Genomic DNA, 23,696 nt, shown 5'->3' with positions numbered 1-23,696 from the left:
AAATCTCTTATGAGATTCATTATGCACATATATTAGAGTATGGTGGAAGAGCAAAATACTTGTAAAATACGTGTCGTGAATTGGTTTAAAGTATTAGGATTTGTCGGAAAATGTTACGTCAGGTTTAGAACGTGAAAAGTAATCTCAGAAAAAATGGAAGGGCAATTCGAAAATATGGATGGACATCCTATTTTTTCTAAGGGATAAAGTTTGAATAAATGAGCGGTAACCCTAATAAACGGACGGGTAGCTCATTTTATCTGAGCGACCGTTTGAGCGAAAAGTAGTGACCGGTCGACGAAAACTTCCGAGTTTTCATATCTTTTCGATGTTTTGGTATTTATAAACACATCAGAGGCAATATAATACGAACGATGACACAAAAACACGGATTTTTAACAAGATCAAAGAGATTTTGAGTGTTATCTTACATATATCAAGGGTTCTTTGTTTTCTTCAACAGTTTCTATTTGATGATTATCGGAAGGGTAAACCGAAATCATTGATCTCAAAAGTGTATTCCTATAATCTCATTTACCCGATAGGGATGGAATAACGCTTTTAGAAAAGTGTTCGTCACGCCTTAAAGTCATATTTATTCCCTACTGTTTCATACATGTTTTGATAGGTTGAAGACAGGATTATCGGATCAGATCGAAGTCGTCATCTTAACCGGGTATGTATACATGTTTTTCATATTATTGTTTTTTCTCTACCAATTTTCTACCAATTTTCTTATTTTCCATGGGCATATATAATTTCGAATGAAATATTAAAACATATATTCATTCATTTTTCTTGAGAAAACTAATTAATTTCCTTGACGTTGAATCGTTTTAATACCTAGCAGCATGGTATGCCATGTCGGTCTTAAAATTGACAGAACGCCGTTTATGGATGTGGGAAAATTGCAACACATTTTAAGATTTTGTATGAAATTTTGGAAATATTTAAAATCCGGTGTAATTTATTGTCAAATAAAAAATTAGTATAGAAAATTGGAATATTTTCGTAAATTTGTGGGAGAATATGAGATTTTTCCAAATTTATTTGTCTTGTCGGATCTATCCATATGAAAAAAATAAAAAGCAGCATTTTAATAAAAAATATTAGTACGTTAATATTTGAAACTCGATTTCATTTCAAACACATTTATTTTTATTACATAATTTTTGTATATTTCATTAGAAATTTACCGGAATTGTTAAATGAAGGATAATATGATATTAGTCGGTCCATGCATATGGCGTTGGATGATTATTGACCGCAGACTAGTTGTTCGAGTCTCTTCAAAGACCTATTCGTTCAATAAAAAGCCACTCCATGAAAAAGTTGTCTACCATCTCCGAATAAAACTGCAAGAAAATATATTATAATATATGAAATAAACTTCAATAAATCACACAAAAAAATTCAATTTATAGTGGATATTATCGTAGTTTATATCAGAAAATTATACAAGGATGAGGAATGACACAATTACTTTACCAAATGGATTAATTCCGTTATTTTTTTATATTTTATGATAGAAAACAGTAACGTACGTATGTATGTATGTATGAATGTATGTATGTATGAGCAAAAATACTTCATTTTTTTTTTAGTTAAAAAACCCTAAACAAGATCAGACCCCTTTTTTTTTACAGATAGGAGAAAGTTGCAGCTTTGGCGTTAGAAGAAGGCATGAAGGCGAGGATCATGAGGACAGCCAAAATCCCAATGGGAACCAGAAGTAGCATAAACGGCGGCGGAGGCAACGGCGGTAGAATCAACGGAAGAATCAGCAGCGACGCCGTCAAACCCACCAGCAGAACCAAAGACTCCAGGCTGAAGTAGCTCGCCGGAATCAGCCTTCTCGGGCTGTTCTGCGCCGACAATGTTCCCCGGATCTCGTGCTTTGCCGCCGTCTTCTCCATCGGCGGTGGTCGGAAGCTGATGTTTCTGTTGCTGTCTCTTCGTACGTCCATTATGGTGCCCGAACAACGATCTTGGATGTTTATGGTGTCTTTTCGTACGCCGGAGATTTCGCGAATCATCTACGAGGGCTTTGGGTATGTGATCAAGCAATTCAGATTACGCGAATCGGATTTCTGGTCGAAGAACTGAGATACCCAGATGCAAAAGCAACGAGCTTTCCCGTCAATGCAGCTTGATCCAAGCACTCTGGTGATGAATTCGTTTTGATACCAATGAACTTTGAACCGATTCGTGATAACCCAATTTCCTGAAACGAGTCCAGAGACCGAGTGCAAGAGAAAACCCGAGTTCTGAAACGAGGTAACTCGGCGAAATCAGACTGAAACACCGAGTAAGAGAATCTCGGATAGTCGGAGACGCTTCGATCGGACGAACAGTAAGAGATGAACCGAAACTGCAGGAGAAATTTCATCTTTCTGATTCAGTAAACTGTACGGATGATTCATAGATATAACAGAGAATTCATTCACATGCACAATTCATAAAAAAAAACCAAAAAGAGATCAACTTTGTTTTCCAGCAAATGATAATCCAAGAATTCGGATACAAATCTGTAAAAATACAAAACCCATTAACCGTTTCGTCATCAACATCTGCTGGGTTCTGGTTTTAGATATAAAGCAACATCAGGCAACAAACCAAGCGAATATACGCAAAACACCCAAAAAAAACTCTTTTTTTTTAAGATTTCAATAAGATTCAGGCTAATACCTCAAGAGTCGGGAGGCAAACCCGTTTGATGAAACCCGGCGACGAGATGATGAGGAAGAAGAAGAATAATCGTACAAAAGGCGAAATCTGAGCTATAAATCCAGAAAAATCAGAGAGAGGAGAAGAAGGGGGGGGGGCTTGAAGTTTCAACCTTTCCTTCAAAACGAGGGATGATTTGTTGGGTCGATAAGAATAATGAGGAACCGAACCAAGTAGCAGCAACGAGATAAATATAAAAATGCTTTGAGAGACGAAGCAGGAAAGAGGGGAGGGTTCAGTGAATTTAGAAAAATAAATAAATAAATAAAAATTCAAAATTTAAAAAACTGTGTAGAAGAAGGAAAGAAAAAGGATGCCTTTTTTCCTTGGGCTGACAAATGTGATTATCAAGTTGCCGGTTTTGGGAAATTTTTTTATTTTTGGAAAAAAAAATAAGCATTTCGCGTTCTGTGTCCCCCCTTCCCCACAAGGTTCTCCCCCCCTGGACTCTCTCTCTCTATCTCGACGTGGTGAAATGAAACGCAGGCTAACCCTCTGACGGATACCGAAGTTTCTCACTTTGATTTTTTTTTGGGTGGGGATGGTTAATGTTGACCCGTATTTAATATTAATGAAATTCATCCATACAAGGAAAAATTGTACTTTTTCGATATCAATAATCCACAGGTGTCATTAAATAAGAGTGTTTCCTCCTGGTAATTATTTTTAAAATTATTGTATTGAAATATCGTATAGGTCCTTTCTTTTATTATTATTATATATATATATATATATTGGCCCTAAATTTCATATAATTCCCAATAGATATGATTATGATTAAAAAAATAGAGTTAGAAACTTAGAAAGGACCTCGAATAAAAATTGTGAGAAATGATTATATCGTTGAAATAAATGAATCGAGGGCTTGGAGCTAATTCTGACAGAGTTTGTGTGGTATTTATTATTTAGTTATATTAGATATATTCAATTCAATGTTCAACGAATTAATGAATACAAGGGTTTTGCAAAGTTTTCAACTTTATAATAATAATAATTATAATTTCTGCGTTTCTCCGGACCCATGTTGTTATTCTTCTCCACGGCATTTTCATGTGGTGGCTGTGTTGCCCTTGTTGGAATGTTGGGTCACTTTTATGTTATCAATCTCATAATTTATTTTAAAAAAAATAAAATAAAATAACAATAATAATGATTTCTACATTTTTTTTCTTGTTCAGCTTTCCAAATTTATAGAGTTTTATTCAGATTATAATTTTTTATAATAAGATCTTTCAAAAATATTTAATGGAAAGTGGAATAATTCTAAAAAAAAAGGAATTATTGATAGGAAGCATTATCAAAAATATCATCTTTTGCTATTTTAATTAACACATACATTTTTTTCAAATGTGATTATATAATCCATACGATTAGAAATATAATCTGGTCATAACGTGTAATTTATAATATTTTTATCAAATGATTAGTAAGATATGTAAGAGATGAACATAATGAATTAGTGTGATCACTATAAATTTAACGTTATGACTAATAAGATCAATATGTGATCATACTATATTTCTGGTCATATGAATCACAAGGTTACGGTTGAAGAAATGTATGTATTGAAATCAAAATAACAAAAAGAGTATTTTTGATATAATGGCTGATAGGTATTGTTATGTATTTTTATTATATACTTTTTTTTCATGATTTTTGGCTCGGGCCATGCGGTTTACGTGCGTACGTCGAGTAGCTTTTGGTATGATACATAAATTGATAGATAGTGGTTTTGATAGGGAATTGATAGGTTACCAAATTCAACACTAATCACATAGCCAAATGCAATGTATGAGATTAAATTAGGTCTAATCCACGACAAAAACAGTTCAACAAAGTAGTAATTAGTGAATTAAAAACTAATGAAATATTTTCCATGGATGACGTCGACTGACGTAAACATCATCCGTATGCCCGGGCGCGTAATTATTTATAATCAAGTATGCCAAAATTAATATATTCAAATATAAATATTTATTGGTTTAATGAAAAGTTGAAATCATACATGTTAATAGATAAAATCAGCTCATTATATACATATATAAAGGAAATACAACAGATAGAAAAATCAAAACTATTTCTTTTACATTTTTTTTTATAGTTTTACTAGCATTTATATAATCAAAATGTATAGCTTAAAAAATATAACCAATAATATAATTTCTAATTATTCTTTTAGTAAATTAAATTATAGGTTTGAGTTTTGTAGTGTATATGGGTTAAAACTTAAAATTAATAAGCGAATATGATATAAAAATAACAACAAAAAAAAAATAGAAAGGCAAAGCTTTATATACATGTCTGTGTATAGATGGCAGTCCATACATTGATTTGCCTTGGACATGACAAATCCTTCCATAGATTACATGCCTAGTGGACCTTTAACATTATTCAAGAAAATAGAATATCATGCATACATATACATATACATATATATACATATAAAGATGTATATATATATGATAGATTCGTAGATACACACATACACACGCATATACATAGACATGAGGCATCGTGCATAGTATCATAATTAATACGCATAACATGCATTATTTATTTATGGCAACAAGGTCGGTCCATATGACACAATCTCATCACGTCTTCGAATAATAATAACCGGCGTACCCAAATTCCAACATAGCATTATAAGATTATCCCAATAATTTCGATGATACATTAATATATGTGTATAAAATAAAATAAATAGAGGGGCTTTTGCAGTTAGGAGGAGAAAGGGCACATGTCATGTCACGTGGCCATTTCCCTTCGACCCAATGCATGTCTCCGTCTCCTTCAACTTGCCTTATTAATATTCCTCGTACAACTCCAATCCCCCCCCCCCCCCGGTTCTTCTTATTCTTTTTTTTTTTCCATTTGAATTTAGTAATCTCGCATCTAATCTAAAAAAGTTTTAAAAAATATATTTGTATATATTAACATGGTTTTTTGGTAAATAAATATATATATATATATATACATGTTGCTAGCTCTACGTATATTACACTTCAAATATAAATCATTTTGTAATCAATGAGCGCGTCTAAGTTTTAGGAGTCATGTGATCTATATATACATCATACACCGATTACATGGATTGAAATAAAATTATGATACCATTTCGAATAAAAAAAAGAAATTTCATCGAATTAAATTTAAAAATTATTGGTGAAATCGAAAAACAAATGGAACTAAAAAAGAAATATTTTCTAAGCATAAATATTTTTTTAATGCAAAATGAATTTTAATTGACATTTATAAAAAAGTAAATGGATATAATATTTTAAGATAGAAAATATCAAAACCGAAAAAAATAAGTAAATAAAATATCAAACTTAAATCCAAAAACCCTACCGACAGTTTCTCGTTTTGCACTAATTTTAATTTCGAGACCGGGAAATATTGACATAACCTTTTCCCCTAGATTCCAAAATTAATGTAGCACAAGATAGAGAGAAAAAAAAACCACCTCCTCGTAATTCCGACGAAGGCAAACACGGTCCTAAAAGGGAAATGACCGATGGGCCTAAAAAAATGCATGCATCTGCGAGGGTGAGGATGTATGGGAACAACATGCATGCATATGCATATGCATGCATGTGTCCAATTCAAACACCATCTCTCATGATTCAATTTAAAACATGACATATATACATCTTTTCCCTAAGCTTTTGTGTGAAGTGCAGAGGTTGAAATTTCACGCATCTAAGAAAATATCTAGTATTAGGGGTGGATGTAGCTACTTGAGACTCGTAAATTTTCGGATATCCTGGGGTTCGCCCCATGTCAGTTGGTTGTGAGCATGGGGAGCACCCATGAGGTGGGGAGTTCGATTCCTCGCCGTCTCACTTCCTCTGACCTGCTCGCCTGCCAGTATGTCATAACGGGCTGATTTACCTCCTACGCGTGTGTTGCAGGTTCGTGCGCGTGGACTTGGGGTTTGACCCGCAGGCGTCTAAACCCAACTACGACCCGAGCGTTAGGCGCGTCTGGTGGCCATGTCTGCGGTGGACCGTTAGGCGCGGGTGGTGGCCAGTTCGTCTCCGTTTATAAGGGAAGGTAGTCACGGGGGTTTCCAATGTTATAAAAAAAAATTCGGATATCCGTTTTTATATGTATTCAAAATACGAATATTCGCTATATAAAAAAATTGAAAACAGGTGCGATGAGGCCAAAATTTTGGATTTTTTTCTTAACGACGATGGATGCTTTCGATACCTGAATATGAGTAATATGACATTTATATTCTTGATAATTTATTGTATTTATAATAATAACTAAACATATTTTCAAATAAAATTACTAAAATATTTTTTAAATCAACAAAAATCAACGTTTTTTTTTAAATTTTGGTGGGTTCATATATCTTCGGGTGATTGAATTTGGTGACGGGTATTCAGACCACGCGTATCTGGATTCTACAAAAAAGAAAATGGGATATAGATTTCTTAAAATTCTTGAGGACGAAATCAAAACTTTTAAAAATCAGGATATACTCACACCCGTGTCCGTGTCGACCCTTATTCGACATACGAATAAAGTTTAACACAATGAGTGATTCATTCCAAAAACTTTGTAAGGGCACATATAATACACCCGCATATATGTATGTGTATTGTATATGTATTTACGTAGTTTCTAGAAGATGATTATTACGTTGAGACTAGGAGAGGGCCAACTTTAGCTTCAGGCTCTCCAATAATGAAAATCTTCTGTTGTAGTTCTCTACTCCACGTAAGCATCCAATTTTCGAAACAATAACTGAATCTAATTACAGGTTGTGTGTGCGCGTGTTTGGGTGATGATGATACATCGTGTCATCATGTCATGTCATGTCATGCCATGGATCTGTCTTTACGATGGTATTGGTTTTCGATGGATCTAGAAGCAAAACCCAATGGATCCCCCCACTAAGCATATATCGCATAAGAACCAAATTCACCAATACGAAATTTAATGTGAACGTCAAACCAAAAAAAAAAAAAAAAAAAAAAATTAATGTGAACGCAAACTGTGAGATCTGCATCTTAATTAGAACATTGCCTTTTCCACGTGATTTTTGTAATTAAGAGCATTCTTATATTTTTTAATACCTTTTAAACCGAAATAAACGAATCGTACCGAAATAAAAAATCGAAATGACAAATCCTAATTAACATTAGCTATTTAAATTGTTTTTTCAACCTGTAGTATTTTGATATATTTCTTGTTATATTGATTTTGTACTTTGAGATCAAATAAATTTTGTATTTTTTTAACCACTTTCTCATTTATATAATATTTTTTAAATCTCAGAATTAGTATAAATTCCATCCAATATTCGGTTATAAACCGAGACATGAAATTCCGAAAGCATAATGCTTTGTGCATCCACGTGAAGGATCACGTGATCAAATACGCAAAGGCATGAACATTTTAACTGGGCTTGGGCTTGGGCTCGGGCTCGGGCTTGATAAAAAAGCAAAAATCCAAAATAACTGTTTGGAAATTCTGGTAACAACACAAATTACAGATAAGTCCTCCAGGTAAAAATAAAGTATTAACGATCGGAAGTTTTTCTTCCAAGGAACTAATCCAACTTATCATAATGATCTGACTCGCCCATAATCCCACATCGGTCATTCCACCATTCTCTTTCTCTACTCCTGCAAAAAAAAAAAAAAAAAGTCAATGACAGTGAAGATTATCCTAAACTATGACATATGGTTATATAAACTTGTTGTAAGCACAAGAGTTCGGTCGGTTCATATAATTTTACCTCGTCGTCGTCGTCGTCATCTTCCTTCTTGAGACGGGTCGTACCGCCTTCCTTGACAATGGGAAGCTTCATGGCTCCAAACGGCGTGTCCACATTGACGTTACCTTTCACAGTGTAACCTGTTCCTCTCCCTCGGATCATGTCCCATAGCGCGGAACCAAAGTCCTTTGGTCGGAAAGTTATGGGCACGTCTATGTATCCGAACCCATTCTTCTCGATCTTCGTCGATTCCGACACTTCAGCTCCTCCGATGCTCACTTCCGACAACCAGATCTCGCAGTCCAAGTCGTTGATCCCCAAGTCAAAGTCGTTCATGTTTTCCAGTTTCATGTGGAGAACAGCTACCGTCTCCTCGAACGAGAATTTCTGGAACTTGATCTTCTCGAGGTCGATGTCGGGTTTGTGGGGAATAGGGATCTCTCCCTCCTTCTCCAGGGGCAATGTCAGTCTTCCCAACACGGGCACGTCCACTATCAGATCGACCTTGATCCTGTACGGTATGATCATCCCGGGTTTGATGTCAGCATAAGTGCTCTTGATGTCGTCATAGATCAGTGTCAATGGTATTTTGACGGTCTCTTCCCCATGAGGCTTGATGGTTCCGGCGTCAGGGATCAAACCCGACACCAGTTTCCTCCCGTCGCTCTCGATCAGGTAGTTTATATCGATCAGAGGGATGGGGATCGGGTTCGGATTCTTCACGAGCACATCGACAACCACGTCTGCCCTCTCGAGGTTGATCTTAGGGAGGTGAATAGCGGTTACATCAGCGGTTGGTTTCCCGAACCCGATCGTTTCCTCGATCTTCTCACCAATGTCATGGATGAAATCTTTCACCTTGTCGATAAATCCGCCCTTCCCTTCTTCCTTCTCCTCCTCCTCCTTGTGACCCCTCTTGACAACATCCGGTTTATCAGATGACGCCATATCTACGCAGCAACTGTAACTGAAAGTGAAACTCAGAATGACATTAGAACAGAAACACAAAAAGACAACACGAACGACAACTAATGAAATCAAACAAATACAATAATCGTAGTGTTTCACCAACTACACCATTATATCTAATCACCCAGATCTTCACGGAGACAGGAAAATCTAAGAGTTTGATCGAAAAGACAGACTGAACCGACCAAACTTCAGATCAAACATAGACTTCCTCTGCAACGAAATGAGAACGATCGGTGACAAAGCCTTCGACACAAACGCCAAGAGAAAGAAATGCAGACCGGAAACTCCGATCTAAACCGTAAAACCGGATCAGGTGAAGTTACGGACAGATCGGTCTCAATCAACCAGCTCGAGAAAGAAGACCAACTCGATCAGATCGCATCACTCGTTTTCCACTCTCCGAACGGATCAAGACAAGAATTTTGCTACTTACTCGGAAACAGGATCAAAGTGGAAGAACAACGGTCAGAAGAAATCAAGAGAAATTGAATTACCTGGAGACTTGGACGAAGAACAATCAGAGACAGAGAGAGAGAGACGCTTGAAGAACAGAACGAAATTTTTTGTGGTTATATCATCGTTAACTAAAAACTAAAAACTAAAAAAAAAAGAAAAAAAAAAGAGACGAGACGCGTAATTGTCGCATGCCGACAAAATTTCATCGGACAGCCTATCCGTGTGAGCTCCTTGTTGGCCCATTTGATTATCCCCCATTGGCCCACTAAGGGTTTAAAAAAGACATTTATTACTTCTTCAACCCTCGAATTTCAAGAAATATAATAAAAAAGGAGTAAACTTCTGTTTGGTGTCTAAAACCCCCCGCTTTACATGGTTACAGGGATCCGAAAGGATCCAACTTTGAACACAGAGCTCGTGAAGACACCTCCCCCAATGCTTGTACTCAGAAGAATTGCAGGGGAAGAAGTGAAACAAAAATAAGAGAACCTCGAGGAGGTATGAGTGTGGCGATTGTCACAATGCGAGAAGGAAACACAATTGTTGCATGACAAGTTTGATTGATACCGAAGGGGTAAGCCGAGAAAGCAGACTATTTCCGTTGTCCACGACGCAGCAGCTATTTCAGGTGGTGCTCAAACAAGGACGCCATCTCGATCTAACAAAAGGCAAGATAAGGTCAAGTTCAGTTTTACCAAGGCGAAAGGATATTACGAGACGTTCCCAAAGAACCCCTGTATTCATTCTTTCCAAGGAATCGCTGAACTTCCCTAATGTAATCAAGAGGTCTACTAAACCGGTAAAGAGTGGTGGAAGGAAACTAGGGAAGATTTGGTGGTCACTTACGGCAGTCAAAGCAGCTTCAGCACCCTTATTCCCGGCTTTGCCACCAGCTCGGTTCAGAGCCTAGATTTTCAAGTAAAAACAATATTAAGTTCGAGAGAAAAAGACGGGCCAAAATGAAGCTACAAAATCCAAACTTGCATTTAGCAACTTCACCTGGTCCATGTCCTCGCATGTAAGTACACCAAATATGCATGGAACACCTGCATTTTGGGAAGAGAGGCTTAAATGCTTAGGCAAGACTCATCTAATTGCAAGAGTTGAAAACAAGATTGGTGAGTGAATAGCTAATGCGGAGACACAAACTAATAAGAAAACCTGCAATGGTTACCGGACCGATAAATTATGTCTATGAGAGGGGACGACGGTAATATGGAGACTGATAAAAATCTTTCACCATGGTCTTGTTTCCGCAACAAGGTTAAAATCGGGTGACTTTTAAATGTCACGTGCTGCAATGCAAGCAGGAACAAAAGGATAATCAATAATAACCTGAATTTATGCCAGCAGAAAGAACTCCAGATGCAGCGGAGTTGGCAACTGCATCATAGTGGGTAGTGTCGCCTCTTATCTAGACATAACAAGAACTGCTATCCATCAAAATTCAAACTAAAAGCAATTACAACACCACTAGGCAGAAGCAGCTTTAAGCAGTGATCTTGAGAAAATCCGATTTGGATGTGTTCTGATTCAGAACTTCTGAAGAAATGTTTAAAGCAGGAAAAAATTACCACAGCTCCAATACACAACACGGCATGATATTTTCCCGACTTCCCGAGCCTCTGGGCCACGACCCCTATTTCGAAGCTACCAGGAACCCACACAACCTGATTCAAGAGAACATATCAGCTTCATTTGCATTGTAGAAACTATTTATGGATATGCATTTCTTCTGCCAATGGTGATTGATTTTGCAAAAAGATTTACAGACACGACACTTACGTCTACATCTTCTTCTCTGACTGAATACTTCCTGAAGGTCTCAAGTGCTCCCTCCAAAAGCAGCTTCGTCACAACCTCATTGAAACGAGCTACGACCTTCGAAAACATACGACAAAGTGAAAACTAGGCAACAACAACAAAATCCAACCTTTCAATTTAGATTCGATCAAACAGGAAGTGGGCAAACCAGAATCAGTCAGAAACAGGGAATACAAATCTATTTCTATATGTATCATTGAGAAAAGCCATGAAAACCAATGAAGCAAACGGTTGCTTTATACTCACAAGTCTGCTCAAGCCTGTTGTCACTTTCTTAACCTACGAGGCAAAGGCAATTATTGAACAAAAAGAATATGGGGATTGCATGAAAACGCACCACAGCGAATCTAAGACCTTCGCCTTTGGTAAGAGACCCAGTGAGCTGGCGAACAGCCGCCGTTGGCACGAACGATGCACGTACCCCCTTCTCAACAGCAATTGGGGAAGAAAACCCTAGAATCAACTCAGCATTTAGAATCAAAGTACGACGAATCCCAGGGAACGAAAGCGATTGAGCCATTAGACAATTAACGAAAAGCAGCACACCAGACACGGATGAGGAGAACGAGAGGCCGTTGGGTTTGTTTACATGTGGATCGCCGCGAAAATTTGAGGCGGAGCTAGAATGACGGTTGAGGAACTGACGGCGCACCGTCGGCGTTAGGCGGAGACTCGGCGGCGAAGCTAAAGATTCCATTTTTCGCCGGAGAGAGTTTGCACGAGTGAAGATTGGAACTCGGGAGGAGAGTTTCAGTTAACCTCTACCTCCGGCAGAAGCTTTCACTTGATCTTGCCCAGTCGAAAGACACTAATTCGCTTAGAGGCTTCTTGTCTTCTGTCTTGCCAATTTTAAGGAAAAAATAAAATAAAATAAAATACCAGGCGGAAAAAGTGAAAACCCTAAAATCCAACCGTTTCGCCAGCCGGCTATTCCAGACAGAGCTTTAAGACCTTGTCGGTCGTAAGGGCAAACCTTTCGTCGCTCGGAGGAACTCGGACCAAGTAGAACCCTTGGATCAGGAAAAAAAATGGCGGCGAATGGGTAAGCATTTCGAAATTGAGGTCAGTCGAATGAGAAGATCTTACCATAGTTTGCTGATGATACATGGTTTTTTTTAATCACAGGCTAATGGCGTCGTCCAGTGTGCTTCTTCATGTACCAGGAAACCCACGTTTGTCGTTTTCTGCTAAAACATATCCAATGGCAAGAATCGGCAGTAATGGCAGTGTCAGGTTTGTCGGCAACCGGACACGTTCTCTTCCGGTGGTTTTGTCCATGTCCTCGACCGGTGCTGTTGAAGAGGCGAGCAAGCCCATTTCTCCTGGAAGCGGTATCTCCATAATGGTATTTTTGGCAACGATTTTGCGGTTGAATCGTCGTGAATTCATGCTGGTTTGACCATTTTTCTGTATTTGCTGAGTTGTGCAAGTGTTGCTTGATCATTCGATTATTTTTTAAGAGATTTCAGAATTGCGAGTTTTCGCATTGCATTTCCTTGATAGTTTGTGACATGATAGTATTTTGCTGGAGGTACATGGAATCATAGAAGTGTAGATTGTCTTGTTGTGTTCTTGATCCAAGCTGGTGACTTTTCTTCAAATCAGTCTTCTGGGTCAAGTTATATTCTACAAGATCATTCAAAAACATGGTTCCCATCAGGAAATGCTGGTGATTGGATTTAGCAGTTCATGTTTCTCCCATATGCTGCAGGTAAATGGTTGCAGTGGTAAGATGGGGAAGGCTGTCATCAAAGCAGCAGATTCTGCGGGAGTGAATATAGTTCCTACATCATTTGGATCTGCTGAGGAAGCTGGCAAGATCTTTAATGTCTGTGGAAAGGAGATTCTTGTGCATGGTCCAAGCGAAAGAGAAAAGGTTCTTGCATCCGTGTTTGAGAAGTATCCAGACCTGATTGTTGTTGATTATACCATTCCATCTGCTGTAAATGGTACCTTCCTATCATCTCCTAGATCATGTACATCATTAAGGTTCCGTTAGAAATGATGCATTCATTAAATTGTGCTTAAAATCTGGTTGTAGGAATGATCGTTCACTCAGAAAATTTCATCGACAACCCAATTCTAATGTTCCACTATCAGCTGCTTGATAGGATTTGTTTGTCCAATATTAGTTGATTTTGAGGTGGAGTTTTTGCAAAATGTAGATAATGCAGAGCTGTATTCAAAAGTAGGAGTGCCGTTTGTAATGGGAACAACTGGTGGAGACAGGGACAAATTGTATAAGACTGTCGAGGACTCGAAGATTTACGCTGTCATATCCCCACAGATGGGTAAACAGGTACTTAATGTGACTGGTAAGTTCTATCATGCGTATAAATTAAGATCTCGTGTCTCATATATCTTTGCTTCATTGGTCCTCTAGGTTGTTGCATTTCTTGCGGCTATGGATATCATGGCAGAGCAGTTTCCTGGTGCCTTTTCTGGTTATTCCCTGAAGGTATATTTTTACTGCTCATTCCATTCCTCCCCATCCCACCAATGCACACTTCCGTGCGTGTCTGTGTATATATATGCATGTGCGTATAATGTATAATGTATATGTATATTTACATAAACATGAATGGAAATGTTTGAGATTTTTCAATTAAAAGGACTTTTTTCCTTTCTTAAGTGCATCTTACAAGGCAGCCGATCTATTTAGGTGATGGAGTCTCATCAATCAAGCAAATTGGATGCATCTGGTACTGCAAAAGCTGTCATTTCTTGCTTTCAGAAATTGGGTGTGTCTTACGACATGGATCAGGTGCGATCATCGTCCTTTTTTAGTTCTCTAAATTCCTACGAGGAATGAATGCTTTACTGCAGAACTGCTATGCTCTTGTCTTCTACGATCCATCTAGTCTCTCAGTACTATAACGATGTCTTGGTAAAACATGTCGTTCATCTTAGGTTATAATTGAGAAGAAGTGATCTTTATGACCAATAACATCCATTTGCTATTTTTCCATGTACCAGATAGAAATGATACGCGATCCTCAGCAGCAGATAGAAATGGTGGGTGTTCCAGAGGAGCATCTTTCTGGCCACGCTTTTCATCTGTATCACTTGACATCACCCGATGAGACGTAATGCAAGAATAAGTCTTCTTAATATTTCTCTTTCTCCGTTTCTTGTTGGAAAGCAATTTGTCCACAACAGAACTGGTTTTCGTCTTTCTCCTTCTTTGCAGTGTGTCCTTTGAGTTCCAGCACAATGTATGTGGCAGATCAATTTACGCAGAGGGCACAGTTGATGCGGTGCTCTTCCTCGCCAAGAAGGTACTAAATCTATCTCCCGAAACAATCTTATTATTCTCTGAAACCGAGATGTCAGCCAACCGTTGAGGTTATTAATCCATTGTCTGAGAAAGGGTAAACGTGTTCATGAACTGCAGATCAAGTCGAAAGCAGAAAAGCGGATCTATAATATGATCGATGTCTTGAGAGAGGGAAACATGCGCTGAACTCCAGTTTTTGTCCTGCCTGAGACAATTCCCCACCAGAGACTCAGTGTTTTGTTCCAAAATATGAAGCTTAAAGAGCCGAGAGACCACAGCATCGACTGCAACTTTTCACTGGGGAACACTCATCACTGCCGGCATGAAGACAGGCCTCTGAATTCGGACATGCATTTTAAAAAAGCTTAATGTAGGACGACCGGGCTTTGCTTTTAGTAGGATGCAAGAGATTTTTGGCCCAAAAAAAAAACAGAGAGAGAACTCTGTACTTGGGTTTGTACTCTCCTCCATGATGATCTTTCCCCTTCCATGTTATTTTCTTGCCTTGATGGTCGATCCTCACTGAGAAAAGAAATGCGTTTTGGACAAAGTATATCAAGGACTAGTGAGATTTTGCTTCATTATCTTATCAACTTCTATTCAGACCAAACATTATGATTTGATATGACAACATTCGTGTATTCTGAGGACGAAAACTCAGATTCCAGGTCATAATTCAGTCATATGGTTTCACTTCATAAGCTGCTGTTTTTGTTTAGTTTTATTTATATGCGACGATCACAATTTTGTATTTTCTGGAATTTTTTTTTATTATATGTATATATATATATATATTTTTTTTTATTGTCTTTTTTTTTTTTTTGTAGAACTAGGGCTCCTGTCCTGTCCTGTTCTGTGTGAACTGTGTTCTACGCGCTCCCGCAAAACCTTGCCACAGAACAAGAGTATATATCATTTCTGTTTCCCATTTGATTTTGCGTAGTCATAATCTCCGATTTTTTTTTTCTGGGTCCTCTCCAGTATGAGCTATCTTCTTCTCAGGAGAAGCAAGTTCATTGCTTTGAGCAGAAAACAGTGCTTAATCCTTCCGATTACTTCCCCGGAAACTAAAACCCTATCAAACCCAGTTCTCGAAATCCCTCGATTCCAAAACCCTTCTTCGATCTCCTGGATTGCTCAGTATGCAACGCAGTCGTCGAAGTTCCCAGAGTACGAAATGCCCACTGTCACTTGGGGCGTCATACAGGGAAAGAAAGAGAGGCTCATCAATCGCGTCAAAATCTGCGATTATCTCAAGGGATTGGGCATAATCACCGATGAATTGGAGAATATCGAGCTGCCTTCGACAATCGAGATCATGAGCGAGAGGGTGGAGTTCTTACAGAAGATAGGGCTGACGATAGACGACTTTAATGAGTACCCATTGATGCTTGGTTGCAGCGTGCGTAAGAACATAATCCCTGTCTTGGCTTACTTGGAGAAGATAGGAATCTCCAGGTCGAAATTGGGGGAATTCGTTAAGAATTACCCTCAGGTTTTGCATGCGAGTGTGGTTGTGGAGCTTGCTCCTGTGGTGAAATTTCTTCGTGGGCTCGATGTGGAGAAGCAGGATTTAGGTTATGTCCTGCAGAAGTATCCCGAATTGCTAGGTTTTAAGCTCGAAGGCACAATGAGCACTTCCGTTGCATATTTGGTTAGCATCGGTGTGAGCCCGAGGGACATTGGTCCAATGGTGACTCAGTATCCTTATCTTCTGGGAATGAGAGTTGGAACAATGATCAAACCTCTTGTAGATTACCTCATTTCCATTGGTTTGCCTAAAAAGATTGTGGCCCGGATGTTAGAGAAACGTGCGTACATACTCGGGTTTGATCTTGAGGAAACGGTTAAACCGAACATGGATTGCTTGATTAGTTTCGGGATTAGGAGAGAATTGCTTCCTTCGGTTATAGCACAGTATCCTCAAATGCTCGGTTTACCTCTGAAGGCTAAGATGTCATCGCAGCAGTACTTCTTTAGCTTGAAGCTCAAGATTGATCCAGAGGGGTTTGCTCTTGTTGTTGAGAAAATGCCACAGGTCGTAAGCCTTAACCAGAATGTAATAATGAAACCTGTAGAGTTCCTTTTGGGCCGGGCATTTACACCTGAAGATGTGGCGAAAATGATCGTGAGGTGTCCACAGATACTTTGTTCACGGGTTGAGCTCATGAAGAATAGCTACTATTTTTACAAGACCGAGATGGGGAGACCAATGAAAGAGCTTGTGGAGTTCCCAGATTACTTTACTTACAGCTTAGAGTCCAGAATCAAACCGAGATACCAGAGGCTACAGAGCAAGGGGATCAGGAGTTCATTGAATTGGTTCCTCAACTGCAGTGACCAAAGATTTGAGGAGCGATTACAGGGCGATTTCATTGATCCGGATGCTGAAGGTCCAGCCTTTTATATGGGTGGCAAGCTGGAAATGCTGGGTGGTGAAATTGTGTCTGATGAGGAAGATGATAGCGATGAAGAAGTGCTCTTCAAACGCACTGTCAGTTTGTAGTAAAGCCATTTCTGCTACTTAAATCGATCAAAATCAGTTCTATCTAATTAACATGTTATCCACAATCCTTGCTTTCGGTTCCCCATTTAATGCATTTCCCAGCACCGTGCTTTACTCTGTGTTCCTACGAAGAATCAAGGAAACTCGTCTCTCTAGATAATTGTCGTATGGAGCGTTTCATATTGTTCAGTGTTTGGCATATGCTTTTGGTTTTCGAGTATTGAGTCCCTAAATCCTAACAGCACCTTCAGGTCTTATAATAGAGGGTTGTTGTGGCTTTTGTCATTGGATTTTATATACGTACATTGCACTTTCTTCTTATAGCAAAACGTTGCACAAGAAAGATGTTGTTACTATTTGTTCTAATTGGCCCTTTTCGCCATCTTCAGTATTTCCTTTTTTTTCTGTTGATCTGGAAACACCAGATACTTTTTGTTTGTGCTCCAAGATCTTTGGAAGCTTAGTTATTGAGCATTTATGACTAACTGGTTGTTGTGGAGGACTGGAGGGCCATTCTTGTTTGTTTTCTCCATCAAGATTCTCTCTCTCCTTAAATAGGTGCAGAGACTGATGCAAGTTAACCCTCCACCAGAGACTTACCCTATTGTCTGGTAATTAGCCTTCTCCTTGTATTCATTCAAATTTTCATCAGAATCTCATCATTAAATCGAATATGACACAGGTGCAACCGCGGAGATTTGGTTGTGAACACGCAGTTATCCGTGCAGATTCATCACAGTTCATTGTTATCTTTCTTGACTCTGTGCCGAATCATGTCAACCATGGTAGCCTATAGGAATATTTTAGAAACATTTCGACTATTTGATTAATCGATCCTCTGGGGAGAAATTTCAATTCTTTTTCTGGGGGTTCATGCCAACCAGTAGGAATCTCTCACGTTAGAATCTTGAGGGTTTATTCCAAAGCATATGCTCTCCATGGTGGAATATCCCTGGAATATACTTGCTTCTTCCCATGTTCTTGTCTGAACTTCCTGAACAGCGACTGTCTTTTATAGATCTTCAGTTTTCTCACTCGTTTTTCCATGAACATAGAGTTTTGCAACCTTGAATGTGTTTGTTGATGGGCATCTAGGCATTCGTCGTTTAGAGATCCGTGTTTAGATGACCATCAACAAACGCTTTCGCGGTTATGCATCGTGTTTTCGCTTCTGAAACCATGTCGTTTTTTTTTCTGAAAATTCCTTCGAATTCCCATGTGCAAAGTTCTATCTCATTTTCTTGCTCGCTTGAATCATGGAAACAGCTCAGGTACTTGAATCTTCTATCTCTTTGCATCGAATGATGCTAGTTTAGTTGCTTCCAGTTGCCGGGTTTCGAACATGAATCCGAAACTTCGTAGTTTACTTGCTTCAGCATGAACTGCTCGAACAGTTAGATTTATATCCAAGTATGTGTACATCCCTTTCATATTTTTTGTTGTTCCCAGATTCTCATTGGAAGTAGTTCTGTTGCTGAACCAGAGAACCAGCCATTGGAGAAGAAGCCTCAAGAGCTGGCGAAATGAGCGCTTGTATTCCCTTCTGAAGTGGAAATCCGTAACAATGATTACTGAATAATTTTCCGGAATTCTGTATGATTGTATATCTAACAAAATGTATATACGCTGTGGTAAACCGAACTCTCTTTATGCAAAAAAAAGTCAAAGGAATATGTCTAAAGTGATATGGTTAACCAGTTCCATGTCACAGTCATTGACTTCCAAGCTTTTGGGTTGACTTTAGCTCCAGTTTTAGTTATTGTCGCGTGGCAATAACTTCTACCACATTTCTTGTGTGCATCCACTGACGCATACAACAACGATGCATACATGTATACACATATACATACCGTAATTGATGTTGCATTAGTACATTTTATTGAAAGACCACAAACTGAAACTATTGGCAATTTCTTAAGAAAACCCCTTCTACAGTGGAAACGTGGAAGTAACAAAGGAGAGAAGAAAGGTCCCTTCAGTGATCGGTTAGGGAAGTGATTAAGAATGCTAAACTATAATCCAAGAAAGTGATTCTTGTAACATGACATCCATTCCGAATCCTCTGAATGAATCAGGCTTCCACCGTCAGTGCTTATTGACTCTGCTGCTGAACATGGAACGGCGGTATGGAGCAGTTGTCTGACTTTTTCTGCAGGAGCAGTTTCCTTGCCGGCAATCTGTCCAGACCGCCGTTCATCTCTTCCATCACTTCTCGTGTCAAAGCCCGTATTCTGAATCCGTTGAGGTTTCGTATGTTGTTTGACACTTGAACCATTCACATATTCTGCTTCATCGGTTTCGGGTATCTGGCTGTTTATTTCTTCCCTCCATGATATTCTCACATGGGTCTGTGACATGTTACCGAATGTTGAATCAGAATTACATGACCTTCTGTTGCTCAACACCCTCGGAAACTGTGAAAGATCAAGAGAATCAGAAGATATGGCCAGAGATTCAAACTGAAAGCTTGAACTGTTTGGATCCCAATACGAAGCCTGACTCACTGGCGACTGAAGATCAACTGTTAACGAATCAAAATCTGAACCAAGGTCATGTCTTTCAGCTCGGAGCCATGAGACACCGCGATACTTGTCTGAGCTTGAGTTGGATTCTGGTGTTTGAATCACATTCTCACTTCCCAACGTGTCAATGGAGGAGGGCGACGTTTTGTCCCCTTTATCAGACTGATGACTTCTCAGTTCTTTTAGATCCAGAGAAGGATCTACCTCACAAGTCAGAGTAGTATCATATGCTGAAGCTAAACCCTTATCAGATGGAAGGTGGATAAAATTTCTTAACTGAGAAGACTCTATTGGAGAAACCAAAGAACCTGTACTTCTCCTCATCCCTTTACCACTATGCTCTCGAGCAAGACTTCTACCGCTACTGATATTGCATATATCTGAAGAGATACTCCGATCCAATAGTGGCGAAGGGGTCTTCAAGCCTTCACACCCAACAACCTCTCGAAACTGATACAAACCGTCATTGAACGTATCCTTCTCCCGGTCTTTCTCCTCGTCACAAGGAGATAAAAGCCATTGCATAGATGCATCAGCAGGCAAAGGCATCATTGACGCAGTAGAATCTCTATTGTCCCAATCTGTTCCATCAACATCATCAAAATTATTCAGCGGCTTTGGCTTACTCACATTCAAACCATTTTCACCTACAATGAGAATCCCTTTAGGCCTGCATTTCCTCTTATCACTGATACCCGAAAGTATATGCCCAGTGGCGTAACAAGTTTGTGTTTTTGTTGCCTCTGACAAGATCATGGAAGATCCACACTGTATCTCCGGAGATGCTGATTCCTGTACTGGGGGTGTCCTGTCTCTAGAGCTACTACCGTTGCTTGGTCTACCATCAGCCACAACTTTACCGCTATTCCCGTAGCCTAGACCAGATCCAGTTCCTAGTTCAGACACAGGAGACAAATGGGCACCCTTGTCTGGAATTCTCACATTAGATCCTCTCTCTTTTTGCTTAAGCTCTCTAGAACCAGAAGAAAACTCATCTAAAGCTGAAGTTTTGTTCGATTTCACAGTACTCTTGCAGGCGGGTCTCTTCCCAGACTGCCCCAAACGTGGCAATGTAGTGGTTCTATTGCATTTCAAGGGTTGCTGCCCAGAGACATTGTCTTTCAGCTTGATATCTTTCAAAACCCTAGCTTTATTTCTCGGTAAGGTTTGAGCTACTACAGGAGCTGATTTGGGAGTTTTAGAGACAGATTTCACAGGTCCACGACCAAGAGAAGCTCCCGAAGAAGAAGAAGAAGAAGAAGAAGACGATGTACAAGAATTGGAGAGCAAGAACCTGACACAACCGCTCGGTGCTTCACCGGAAACCGACCCGTATAATCCGCCATTGCTGCTACTTCCGGCGGCGCCGGAGCTTCTGGTGTTGACGTTTTTCAAAGGGTTTCGAGGAATCCGCTCCTTCTTCGTTGACGGTAGCTGCGGCTGAGGATGCGATTGAGACAATGTCTTCTTCTGGGTGATTGAGGAAGAAGATGACGATGATTTTCGATTCATTGTTCAGACACTACAATACCCACCAATCTCTCACAATTCCGATTCTCCTGATCTGATTTCAAATTGAACTTTGGCAGATGTTTTTTCTCTCTTTCTTTCGTAGTCTGACTTCGAGTAAAAAATCCCCCTTCTTCTCCTGTTAATTACGAAACGACCACTCTTTTCCTTCCGCGATGGTAAGGGCAAAACAGTCATTATCTGGAATAGAATAAGTTAATGGCACGTTCGCCGATGCCGCAACGGCTCTTTTTCACCGGAGAGAGAGAGATCGTGATCCACCGCGGTTGCGATCATCAGTTCCGGCTCCATTAAGGGTACGCTACAATTTCTCTGCTCCGTTTCGGTTCGAATGATGTGATTGAACTGATTCCTCAAATCCAATCCACGATTATTCCGGAGTTTCTGACCCGTAACTCGATTCTCCCTATAAGCTGTTGCATGCCCACGTTGTCTGAATCCTCTGGTGTCTTGTTTCTTTCTTAATTGTCTGCGGAGCCCATCTGCTCGCAACCTGATTTGCAGCAGTGAAATTTCCTCGGAGCTTGAAAGTGATTATTCAATTGGAATTCAATTTTTTTTCTCTGGAGCAAGACGAGAAAGATCTGAGGAACAATGTCCCCGGAATCTGGTCTATCTTCTTTCTTTGTTCAAGAACTGTGAACATTGTGATGACTTTGCTCATTTTGTTGTGTAGGTGGGTTTGCTGAGAGAGACAGATCTGGAATATTCAGTTGAATGCTTTTTAGGTAAGAACCTTGCTTTGATATCCAACTTTGAACATCTTCCATACTGTTAACTACAAATGACACTAAAGTTCTTACAGAATTTTAACAAATTTAAGTCTGGTGTGCTGTGTAAACATGTGAGCTAGCCACTACTGGCTTGTCTGAGGCTGGTGGAATATGTCTAACTTTTCCATCTAGGTTCGGGTTTGATCCATGAAAACTGTATGACAGATTTTAAACAAATTTAAGTCGGGTGTGCTGTGTAAACATGTGAGTTAGCCACTACTGGCTTGTCTGAGGCTGGTGGAATATGTCTAACTTTTCCATCTAGGTTCGGGTTTGATCCATGAAAACTGTATGCTCATATGCAATGTTCTTTGTCTAAAAGTTTTAGTTATCCCCAAACTTGGGATAGTTCATCCGGTGAAACGGAGATACTTAGTATATATCTCGACCCTAATTCCAATCTTCAAATGTAGAGAGAGACATTCATATGAATTTTTCTGATATCTAGTATACTGAGTAGTTACCAAAAAAAAAATGTTTTAGTTTTTTAATGATTTCTTTAGGGTTTGGTTTGGTTTGGTGTGAATTCCCTCTTCCATCTCAAGTCAAACATGCTCTCTAACATTTCCATTTAGGTTTGGTTTTGACCCATGAATGTTGTATTCTTACCTGTGATGATCACTGTCCCAAAAGTTTTTAGTTTTGCCTGGTTTCTTTTAGATGGGTGCTTCACCCCATGAAAATGAAATGCTCCAAATGGGTTTTTGGTATTTCTTCCCCTCTCATAGTTTTGTATGAATTCCCTCTTTCATCTCAAGCCAAACACATGCTGAATGCAGAATGGTGTACATGGGTAAAAACAAACGGTATAATTTAATTTTGCAAATTTTACCATTTCTACCCGAAATTTTTATCTTTTTTTTTTCAGAAAAAATAATATATAATTTTTAGGGGTCTTAATCGGGCCGGGTCGGGAGCCTGTACTTGATCCAACGGTTTTGGGTTCGGATTCGGGCCTATATCACCGAGTTCGAAGCCCGGCCCTACAGATCTCGGATTTGGATCGAGTCGAACCAAACCGACCTGCACGATTTTCTTTGTTAATATGTTTTTTTAAAAAAAAAATCGGGTTTTTTTGGGCCGGCCCAAATCGAGCCCGAAGCCCGAATCGAACTCGGACCGAAAACACGAAAATTTTTGGACTTCAATACCTCGACCCGCAGCCCACTATTTTTTGGATTAAGTCGGACCAGACTTCAGACCTCGGGCCACATTGACAGCCCTAATGATTTGTTTATTGTTATTATCTTCAAATTATGTGAGAAAAAAAAATAGTAGAGACCAAAAGGCTATAAATAATGGACAAGCGACTTCCCTCGAGCCCGAGAACTGCTCTCCAATAGAAAAATAATAACAGTGTTCTTCGCTCTTTCCC

General features: G+C 39.2%; 6 protein-coding genes across 8 annotated transcripts; 2 read left to right on the top strand and 4 right to left on the bottom strand.

The window, feature by feature from the left end:
- Positions 1 to 1,151: 1,151 nt before the first annotated feature.
- Positions 1,152 to 2,936, bottom strand: LOC104804341 (ARGOS-like protein). Of its 2 annotated transcripts, XM_010528617.2 has the most exons (3): positions 2,689 to 2,936; positions 1,631 to 2,371; positions 1,152 to 1,355 (listed from the first exon to the last, which is right to left on the bottom strand). In XM_010528617.2, the coding sequence occupies exon 2, from the start codon at positions 2,034 to 2,036 to the stop codon at positions 1,641 to 1,643; it is 396 nt and encodes a 131-aa protein (XP_010526919.1). In that variant the 5' UTR covers positions 2,037 to 2,371; positions 2,689 to 2,936; the 3' UTR covers positions 1,152 to 1,355; positions 1,631 to 1,640. The 2 variants fall into 2 exon arrangements, with proteins under 2 accessions (XP_010526919.1, XP_010526912.1); XM_010528610.2 differs by lacking the exon at positions 1,152 to 1,355 and having other exon boundaries at positions 1,411 to 2,371; positions 2,689 to 2,935.
- A 5,195-nt stretch (positions 2,937 to 8,131) lies between these two features.
- Positions 8,132 to 10,034, bottom strand: LOC104804361 (desiccation-related protein At2g46140). 2 transcript variants are annotated; one of them, XM_010528634.1, is made up of 3 exons: positions 9,928 to 10,034; positions 8,483 to 9,428; positions 8,132 to 8,369 (listed from the first exon to the last, which is right to left on the bottom strand). In XM_010528634.1, the coding sequence occupies exons 2-3, from the start codon at positions 9,407 to 9,409 to the stop codon at positions 8,364 to 8,366; spliced, it is 933 nt and encodes a 310-aa protein (XP_010526936.1). In that variant the 5' UTR covers positions 9,410 to 9,428; positions 9,928 to 10,034; the 3' UTR covers positions 8,132 to 8,363. The 2 variants fall into 2 exon arrangements, with proteins under 2 accessions (XP_010526936.1, XP_010526943.1); XM_010528641.1 differs by having other exon boundaries at positions 8,483 to 9,422; positions 9,928 to 10,021.
- Positions 10,035 to 10,159: 125 nt separating this feature from the next.
- LOC104804375 (6,7-dimethyl-8-ribityllumazine synthase, chloroplastic) lies at positions 10,160 to 12,515 on the bottom strand. Its single transcript, XM_010528652.2, has 8 exons — positions 12,260 to 12,515; positions 12,051 to 12,166; positions 11,675 to 11,770; positions 11,464 to 11,559; positions 11,225 to 11,303; positions 10,889 to 10,935; positions 10,736 to 10,795; positions 10,160 to 10,547 (listed from the first exon to the last, which is right to left on the bottom strand). Exons 1-8 carry the CDS (start codon positions 12,408 to 12,410, stop codon positions 10,509 to 10,511), a joined length of 684 nt encoding a protein of 227 aa, XP_010526954.1. The 5' UTR covers positions 12,411 to 12,515; the 3' UTR covers positions 10,160 to 10,508.
- A 101-nt stretch (positions 12,516 to 12,616) lies between these two features.
- LOC104804380 (4-hydroxy-tetrahydrodipicolinate reductase 2, chloroplastic) lies at positions 12,617 to 15,579 on the top strand. The gene is made up of 9 exons (XM_010528666.1): positions 12,617 to 12,755; positions 12,839 to 13,058; positions 13,425 to 13,662; positions 13,879 to 14,012; positions 14,097 to 14,171; positions 14,376 to 14,477; positions 14,690 to 14,799; positions 14,904 to 14,991; positions 15,108 to 15,579. The coding sequence occupies exons 1-9, from the start codon at positions 12,742 to 12,744 to the stop codon at positions 15,174 to 15,176; spliced, it is 1,050 nt and encodes a 349-aa protein (XP_010526968.1). The 5' UTR covers positions 12,617 to 12,741; the 3' UTR covers positions 15,177 to 15,579.
- Positions 15,580 to 15,842: 263 nt separating this feature from the next.
- Positions 15,843 to 17,852, top strand: LOC104804390 (transcription termination factor MTERF4, chloroplastic). Its single transcript, XM_010528674.2, has one exon. The coding sequence runs from the start codon at positions 15,973 to 15,975 to the stop codon at positions 17,494 to 17,496; it is 1,524 nt and encodes a 507-aa protein (XP_010526976.1). The 5' UTR covers positions 15,843 to 15,972; the 3' UTR covers positions 17,497 to 17,852.
- Positions 17,853 to 19,316: 1,464 nt separating this feature from the next.
- On the bottom strand, positions 19,317 to 21,836 carry LOC104804323 (probable GPI-anchored adhesin-like protein PGA55). The gene has a single exon (XM_010528586.2). It carries the CDS (start codon positions 21,528 to 21,530, stop codon positions 19,509 to 19,511), a length of 2,022 nt encoding a protein of 673 aa, XP_010526888.1. The 5' UTR covers positions 21,531 to 21,836; the 3' UTR covers positions 19,317 to 19,508.
- Between the last annotated feature and the right edge of the window lie 1,860 nt (positions 21,837 to 23,696).

Source organism: Tarenaya hassleriana, unplaced genomic scaffold (genome assembly GCF_000463585.1).
Source record: "Tarenaya hassleriana unplaced genomic scaffold, ASM46358v1 Cleome10, whole genome shotgun sequence".
Taxonomy (NCBI): domain Eukaryota; kingdom Viridiplantae; phylum Streptophyta; class Magnoliopsida; order Brassicales; family Cleomaceae; genus Tarenaya; species Tarenaya hassleriana.
Note: the sequence above shows the minus strand (reverse complement) of the source record. Positions and strands in the feature narration are given on the sequence as shown.